This window comes from Macrobrachium rosenbergii, chromosome 26 (genome assembly GCF_040412425.1).
Source record: "Macrobrachium rosenbergii isolate ZJJX-2024 chromosome 26, ASM4041242v1, whole genome shotgun sequence".
NCBI lineage: Eukaryota > Metazoa > Arthropoda > Malacostraca > Decapoda > Palaemonidae > Macrobrachium > Macrobrachium rosenbergii.
The window spans coordinates 11,577,196-11,586,007 of NC_089766.1; the positions used below are offsets into that span (position 1 = coordinate 11,577,196).

General features: G+C 36.1%; 1 protein-coding gene across 9 annotated transcripts in view; it reads right to left on the bottom strand.

The window, feature by feature from the left end:
- The window catches only part of sas (stranded at second), a 265,050-nt gene that overhangs the window by 14,064 nt on the left and 242,174 nt on the right, over positions 1-8,812 (bottom strand). For all 9 annotated transcript variants that reach the window (XM_067128220.1, XM_067128219.1, XM_067128225.1 and 6 more), the window contains 9 exons: positions 7,998-8,154; positions 7,085-7,163; positions 6,454-6,580; positions 5,981-6,117; positions 5,694-5,864; positions 5,377-5,504; positions 4,447-4,709; positions 3,676-3,809; positions 593-3,007 (listed from right to left, as the gene is read on the bottom strand). In XM_067128220.1, coding sequence (XP_066984321.1) covers positions 593-3,007; positions 3,676-3,809; positions 4,447-4,709; positions 5,377-5,504; positions 5,694-5,864; positions 5,981-6,117; positions 6,454-6,580; positions 7,085-7,163; positions 7,998-8,154 — 3,611 coding nt within the window. The remainder of the gene's footprint in view (positions 1-592; positions 3,008-3,675; positions 3,810-4,446; positions 4,710-5,376; positions 5,505-5,693; positions 5,865-5,980; positions 6,118-6,453; positions 6,581-7,084; positions 7,164-7,997; positions 8,155-8,812) is intronic.

Genomic DNA, 8,812 nt, shown 5'->3' on the forward strand with positions numbered 1-8,812 from the left:
ACCTAATGAAATAGTACAATCACTTTAGTACTTAAAAAGCTTGGTCTGGACAATCCTAAATATAACATGTGTCAAACTTGTAGCTGAATGTAACCTAAATATGAAGTGTTAATGAATAATGTAAGTAAAATCATGCAAAACTTTAAAAAATCATTCTCTTATCTGTTGTAAGCTCTAAAGAAATATATGTTGTATTCAAATTAGTCAGTCTGTGCTTTAATTTTGGCCAAGACTTATTAGAATATAAGTTATAGTGTCAGTTTTTGTCAGTAAAATAAAATTTACTTCAAGGTGCATAAACCAGAAAATCAGATGCTTTGAGTTATTTTCTCATGGCTTGCATTATAAATTACATTCTATTAACATACAAAGTTCAAGATCTGAGAAAAAAGTGAGTCAACTAAGCATTATAATTCATAAATGAAAGTCTATTCATGTGATGAAACAAGACAAGAAAAAGTCAAACTGCATGCAAGAAACTTCAAACATCAACCTATAAAATTAACGTTAAGTTTAAATGCAAGAGCTGGTGCATAAAATTACAGATGCACATGCGTAACCGATTGCAAAAAAAATCATCTTTCTAACATACCTGAATCACTTGAGGCATCCAAAAGTCTGGCTTTTGATGTACTGCTGACATGGTCTCTGTACGAAATGCGGAACTGGTAGGGAGTTGAAGGTTCAAGGTCGCTGACTTGCAAAAGAATTTCGTCCATATTCTCAACCTTAATGTCACTAACAGAAATATTTTTCTCCATCCACGTCTGAGAATCCGGGCTATAAAGGACTTTCAAATGTTGGTTTTCATTAATCAGAATCTGTGACAGTACAGATTCGGAAACACCCACTCTTATAACCACGCTTGTTGAGTTAATGGGTTCCACTCTCAAGATGGAAAGGTCAAAGGTACCTAAATCCTCAGCTCTATTCTTTTTCTCAAGGGAACCAAAAGCTGTGCGACCATGGACTTCATCAACATGTGATGTATGATCTGTTTCATTATCTTCTCCTGCCGTGTCATGATGCAAATGGACTGCGCCATCTTCATGCATGTGGTGCGTCTCATTCTTCCAGCCTGGCATGTTGTGATGCATATGAACTTCACCATCCTCATGCATGTGGTGTGTTTTGTTTTCCCGGCCTGACATGTTGTGATGCATATGCACTTCACCATCCTCATGCATGTGGTGTGTGTCATTTTCCCAGCCTGGCATGTTGTGATGCAGATGGACTGCACCATCTTCATGCATATGGTGTGTCTCATTCTTCCAGCCTGGCATAGTGTGATGCATATGCACTTCACCATCCTCATGCACATGGTGCGTGTCATTTTCCCAGCCTGACGTGTTGTGATGCACGTGCACTTCACCATCCTCATGCATGTGGTGTGTGTCATTTTCCCAGCCTGGCATGTTGTGATGCATATGAACTTCACCATCCTCATGTATGTGGTGTGTTTCATTCTTCCCACCTAGCATGTTGTGATGCATATGCACTTCACCATCCTCATGCACGTGGTGTGTGTCATTTTCCCAGCCTGTCATGTTGTGATGAGTATGCACTTCACCATCCTCACGCATGTGGTGTGTCTCATTCTTCCAGCCTGGTGTGTTGTGATGCATATGAACAGCACCATCTTCATGCATATGATGAGTTTCATTGTGTGAACCATCCATGTGATCATGTGAATGGCTATCATCTCCATGAGTATGAGAATGACTGTGAAGTCCGTCCACATCATTCATGTCAGGATGAGTGTGTGTATGGTTCATGTCATCATGAGTATGAGGGAAGTGTCCACTGGGATGGGTGTGTGTTGTTCCATCTTCGTGAGTGTGTGTAATGTTCATGTCATCATGAGTATGAGGGAGGTGTCCACCGGGATGGGTGTGTGTTGTTCCATCTTCGTGCGTGTGTGTAATGTTCATGTCATCATGAGTATGAGGGAGGTGTCCACCGGGATGGGTGTGTGTTATTCCATCTTCGTGAGTGTGTGTAACGTTCGTGTCATCATGAGTATGAGAGAGGTGTCCACCAGGATGAGTGTGTGTCGTTCCATCTTCATGAGTGTGTGTAATGTTCATTTCATCATCATCATGAGTATGAGGGAGATTTCCACCAGGATGAGTGTGTGTCGTTCCATCTTCGTGAGTGTGTGTAACGTTTGTTTCATCATGAGTATGGGGGAGATTTCCACCAGGATGAGTGTGTGTCGTTCCATCTTCGTGAGTGTGTGTAACGTTCGTTTCATCATCATCATGAGTATGAGGGAGATTTCCACCAGGATGAGTGTGTGTTATTCCATCTTCGTGAGTGTGTGTAACGTTTGTTTCATCATGAGTATGGGGGAGATTTCCACCAGAATGAGTGTGTGTCGTTCCATCTTCGTGAGTGTGTGTGACGTTCATTTCATCATGAGTATGAGGGAGGTGTCCGTCAGGATGGGTGTGCGTTATGCCATCTTCGTGGGTGTGTGTATTGTTCTTGTCATCATGAGTATGAGGGAGGTGTCCGTCATGATGGCCGTGAGTTGTGCCGTCATCATGTGTATGAGTGTTATTTTTCTTTTCATCTATATCATGAGAATGCTCTATTCCGAGTAAGTGTAAACGGGTGTGCTCGTCAATGTCGTTCTTCCCCTCAGAAAGCAATTCGTCGGTTAGGTTTCTTTGCATTGCAGTTAACTTAGACTTTAAGGACTCCTTTTCTTCGTCTGTCAAGTTCCTAGTTGTTATGTCTTTTTCCATCTCTACAACATCTTTCATCATCATCTCAATTTCAAGCATATTTTTTATCAGCATCTCCTTTTCTGAATCTGAAATGTTGGAATTTATGAGGACACCTTTCTCTTCGATCATGTTACGGAGTACTGTTTCCAACTGGCTTATGTTCTCCATCAACATTTCTCTCTCAAGTTCTGTCATGCGCTTCATCAACATCTCCTTTTCCATTTCTGTCGTGTTCTTCATCCTTTCTTTCATCATGATCATTTCCTTCTCCATTTCTGTAAAGGACGTGTCCATAATTAGGGAGCTGAAGATTCACAACAACAACCACAGAAAATGTTCAGACCCCTAGAGATGAGTTTGGTATTGGTAGGGAATACTACAAGGTTTGTACAGAACAGGCTAATTGGTTTTCAATTATGCTAATCCACACATATTTCAAGAGAATGAATGAAGACACAATTAAGAGGTAAAGTGATCTGATTATTATTTTAATCCAAGAGGAAATTAAAATTAAATTTAACAGGTACTATGCATAAATCTTCTCATTTACATACATAAAGAGGGGCCCGAATTAACTACGGCAAAGAAATACTAAAATATTACAAGTATCCACTATTTCAATGCTGCAGTAATTAAAAACAATAGCATTGCTGCCTGAAGTTAATAAACTAATTATAAACTCAAACTGGTGAGCCAAAGCAACATTTCACTTATTCTGTCAAAAATTCTAGAGAAGAAATATAGTGCCTAGTCCGTTGCTTTTTAAGAATGAGTTCTGTCTTTGTCACTAGAGCCTACAAATGATATGAAGTTCAAAAAATATTCCTCAGCATCTTACAATGTACAGCACTTGAAAGGCTTAAATGAATGACTAGAATAATCTAAAGTTAGCGCTAAATTCATGTATTGCACTATTCTGAAAAAAAATTAATATGAAACATACCTGTAATGTTAGCTTTCATAACATCGGGAGTCTCTTCATCACAAACTGTGATTGAACAGCAAGAATCTTCCGGATCTGGGAGAGTTTGGCAATGTTTAGCTGTATCAGACACTAGTACTTTCAGAGGTGGACATCTGGAAGATAAAAGGTAAATTTAGGTAAAAAGATACATACTAATTTCTATCGGCTCCGAGTTGGCGGAAATATATGCATTTTCATTATCTAAACAGGCAAGGGTCAGGTGGGCTAAATTATTTGAATTCTTTGTTCTGTAAATAAATGTTCAAGTTCTCCTTTCTCATCTGTAACCACTTTCATCCAAATAGGAATTCACTTCATCATTACATTATACCCGTACCATGTTTGTTCTGCACCACTGAATACAGAGATAAGCTCATTTTTAGTTATACCATTTTACCATTCATAAGTTGTGCCAATAAATACACAAGAAATAGAAAAAAGTCCTCCAGTTAACTTCCATGAATCCTGAGGGAGGGCAACACTTACACTGTGCCGTACGAAACATTGCAGAACTTATTTGTACATTGTAGCATCCCTTTGGCCCTAACTGCATTGTTCTCTATCTTTTACTTTTCATTCACCCCCTTCACTCTCTTTCTACTGTACTTGACAGTTCAACTCTTCACTTGACCCTGCTCAAATTTTCACTTCTCATTTATAAACATATCTAGAAATATGGCTCACTGTTTCATTAAACTGATTCATATAATTAATATTAACTTTCAAGTGATTCAAGGCACAAAATCTTACCTTGAGAAGCAGGAGACATCACCGAATCCCATGCAGACACACTGTGTTTGACACCCTTTGTAGAACTTTTCATCCTTGGCATATGTTACATTGTCAACAGTGCATCCGTCAGAAATTAGGGAAGGAGACCTACCAGCATCTCCTGCAGATTCCGAAGTTGAGTTGCACACACGCAACATGCAACAAGAATCTTCTGGGTCTGGCTTGTACTCACATCCAGGTTCTACCTTCGATCCATTCTTGTGGGTGAACTCACAGCGAGGCTGTAGAGACAGGCATGTGTCAGCAACTACATTATAATTACAAAAACACTACCTCATAGTCTTCTACAAGAAGCTGTGAACTAGCAATTTTAATATACAGTAACTAAAAGAAATACATAATAATTCCATTTCACTGACTTAAAAAATATACTAGTCAAGGTAAACATAGGAAAAATAATGATAAAGTACAGTAATAAAAAGTTAGATCTTGCAATATAAGTGAGCCTTGTGCAGTGCTTGACAGGTAGTTCGGTAAGGCAGTGTCCATTCAGACACTGAGCTTCTTCCTTTAACTTTTTTCCTCTTGCTTAGACCTCTTGGCAGCAAGCTGATCATCTATTTTTTCAAATTTTGTAATGCTCTTATTTTCAACATTTATTTTAGAACAATTCTTCTGGGACAGCCATATAAATCTAGACATGAGACTCAGTGGTCTCATTAAACTACTTTGTAATAATAATAATAATAATATTAATAATAATAATAATAATAATAATAATAATAATAATAATAATAATAATAATAATAATAATAATAATAATAATAATAATAATAACAATAACAATAACAATAACAGTAGCAGGAAGATCTGAGGAATAAAAAAGGCTCTAATGAATACAAGAGAAACATAGGCAAGAAAACATACAAAGAAGTATAAAATACAAACCTCACATTCTATTTCAGTGTTGTTATTACATGAACACCTATATTCACATTCATTGTAAAAAACTTCACCAGGCTGATATGTGTTTGACTTGAAAGTGCATACACCTTCCTTGATGTTTCTGGTAGGATCTGAAAAGAAATGACCAAATATCTAAGTACTATCTATGAGAGTACATATAACATCACAGTTTTTACACTAATTTAATTAATTAATTAACCAATAATTTCCAAACAATTGGGGAGATAATTAAAGTTTACAAAGCATTAATACAAAGACTTTTTAACAAAGGAAACTAAACAAATCTATTTAACACTTACCAGGAATGCAGCTGTTGGGGTCTGAGGGTTTGCTTATGAATCCATCCAGACACTGGCAGCGTCCAAAGACTAAAGGAGTGTCGTCGCTGAGATTCAAAATATCTACATTCATGGTGTGTGATACACAAACAGCATTTGCACCACAGACAGTCTGTGAGCAGTTGTCATTTGCTTTGAAGGAAGAGAGAATTTGAAGAAATTATTACAGGTAATTGCATATCCTTAGCATATCTGAATACAAATGATAAAGCTATTAAATTTATAAGTAATAACAATAATTTACTTACTCATGTTCGTAATTGAAGTACCATTTTCAACCTCAGTGACAGTAGAGTCCCCTGAGGCACACTGGACTATCACGCAGCACTCATCACCCTCTTCAGGAACCTCTCGGCACAAGGGATCATCTTTGAAGGAATTAACCCTGTTGCAAAGTAAAATTTTGTTATTACTACAACATAAAACTGAAAGGATAACGTCTTCACTAAACACCTCGACAAATATGCAACTGTTTCTGTAACTACTACAAACAGTTGAACTTTGCACATTAATTACCAGTATAATGCATTTAAACAGTATTAAATATTCTTTTAAAAATCTCAAACAAACCATTTTACTAACTAATATACATTTTGATTTTATTAATTAATAAAATGTTTTCAACAAAGTAGGCAGATAAAATCACCACAGAGGTATCACTCTTTAGGATATCTTGAAATTATAGTTGTTTCCAAATTCAAAATAAAAAAATTCCACGTACCTGAAATATGGGACGGAACACCTTTCGAAGCACTTAACATCGCCACTGACCAAACACATGCATCGTTTCTCACAGCCAATGAAGAACTCACCCGCAACATATGATTCATTATTGTACAAACATCCAGCTGTTTAAATAGAGGAAATGTTATGCACTGTTAGAGTAAAACATTAAATAACACCCCTTGTAATGTATTATATACAGTGCTCTACAAAAATTTATAGACTATTAAGTTACATGTCCCATAAAATGAACAAGAGCTAGAATTAAAAGGTTACATTTATGCAAGAAATAAAAAGTTATATTCATAATGTATCATCACTTCAGTACAAGAATAAATACATGAACAAACTAAAGACCATTCTTTGGAAGTCACACCCTACCAATTACATTAGCTCCAGTACAAGTTGTATCAGTTATCACTTTACTTACTAATCCTCATTATTTTAAAATGGAAGTTAGTACTAAATTCACTAGTCATCACAATATTAAACTAAAAATATAATTGCATAGCACTTAATTTACTAGTTATCACAATTTTAAAACAAAGGTATCCTTGTACAAAGAAAAAAAAAGAAAATCAACTTTCGCTAGATTAACCACACATTACAGTACATAACTCTTTACTTACGTTGGGTTCTAACTGTGAGGGTTTCTGTTGACTCTCCTGGGCGACTGTCATCTGTTTCATCATATATGCTTACCCGGACCTTATTAAATAAGAGTAAGTTAGTTGAAAAGTGGATTCCGATACCAACAATCAAAACATGTCAATTAAACAAATGATTATGCTTCACAGTTTTTTCTTCAATATTGTGATCTGAACAATAAAATCCAATGCAGTGAATATAGTCATCTTTATACACTTTTCCCTTTGTAGCAAGTATGTCAGAGTTAGAAAATTTGTGATCATATTGAGTAGCAGATTTACAAAAATGAGCATTATTCAGTGATACCACAAGTTATTTCTATATTTTACTCAAGGAAATAGTTTTGAAAGCTTGAACTCTGAAAATTTTATGAATTTGTTGTTAATCTTTCATTAAACTATTTGATACATGATAAAACCATATTACAAGTTTTTTTGTCATAAAATAGGAAATACACAACCAAAGCACACCAAAATGCAATCTGACAAATACAAGTTAATGACATGAAATTGGAATATAAAATCTAGCCTACTTTAATTCTTGAACAACAAAAAATAAAACCCTAATAATTGTCAACTACATTTTAATCTAAGTGTTAAGACTCTTTAGGGCTGGCCAAAGCAAATTATGTCAAAGAGTCCTATAAGGCAAGGTGGAAATACAAACTGATTTACTTTACACTGGTACTAATCAATTACAATGGTTCCCTTTCAACACCTGCAAAAACCTCCTTACCCTATGCACTCTAGCTTATTCCTAAGAAGATGTTTTCAGTGGCATTTCAAAATGATACTTTTGTAAAACCCTATCAAGCTACTGAATTACTCTATTCTGATTTCCTCAACCTCTTTACTAAATCTTATATAAAACCCACAATACCAACCAAAAACCTACCTCATAAATGGTATTTGGCTTCAAATTGTCAACTGTATGTTTGGGGATTTGCCCAGTTGGGAGCTCCTTCCTCATCCAAGGTGTTTCAGGGCCAGCAGAACCCACTTCCTTCTCTTCCCGGTATTCCACAACATAGCCTCCTTCATGTGTCTTGGCCCTGAAATAACAATGTGGGCGTGTTACAAAAAAAAAAAAGGAAGACAATCATGCCATGAATGATGACAAATATCAACATACTCGATAAGACACTTCATATAAATCTCATACAGTAGAGCCTAATAATGGTGCAACAGTAAGTGTCTACTATGTAAGATCCTTTAATGACTAAGTACTTATGGAAGGATCCACAGCATTTTGAGAAAACGGCCTCATTATCATGGCCATGGTGGTAATTACCAGTTTGAGATAACCCCTGTGAAAATGACATATGATTAAAACTGAAATGCCTGTTGCAACAGAACAACGAAACATAGCTTCAATGTAGTGACAGCACAGACAAGAGTGCAGTCAAAAGCAATTTACCATGAGACAGTAACCTAAAAGATGTAAAACTGGAGACTGTTGTATTAACAAAAAAGTGGGGATTATCACCAAAAGGAAAGCCATCAAACTAAGTGACCTGAATAACATGAGCAATACTTTGCTCTTCCATAACAGTGATGTAAAACTATCTTATATAATACTGACCTTTGTTTACACTCGTTTTGTGCAATAAAATTAGGCTTTAACATCCATAAACAGCAATGATTTTTAGTTATATATACAGTTACTAAAGTCTGCAACATGTGAAAAAACTGAAAAGTCTTACCTACTTA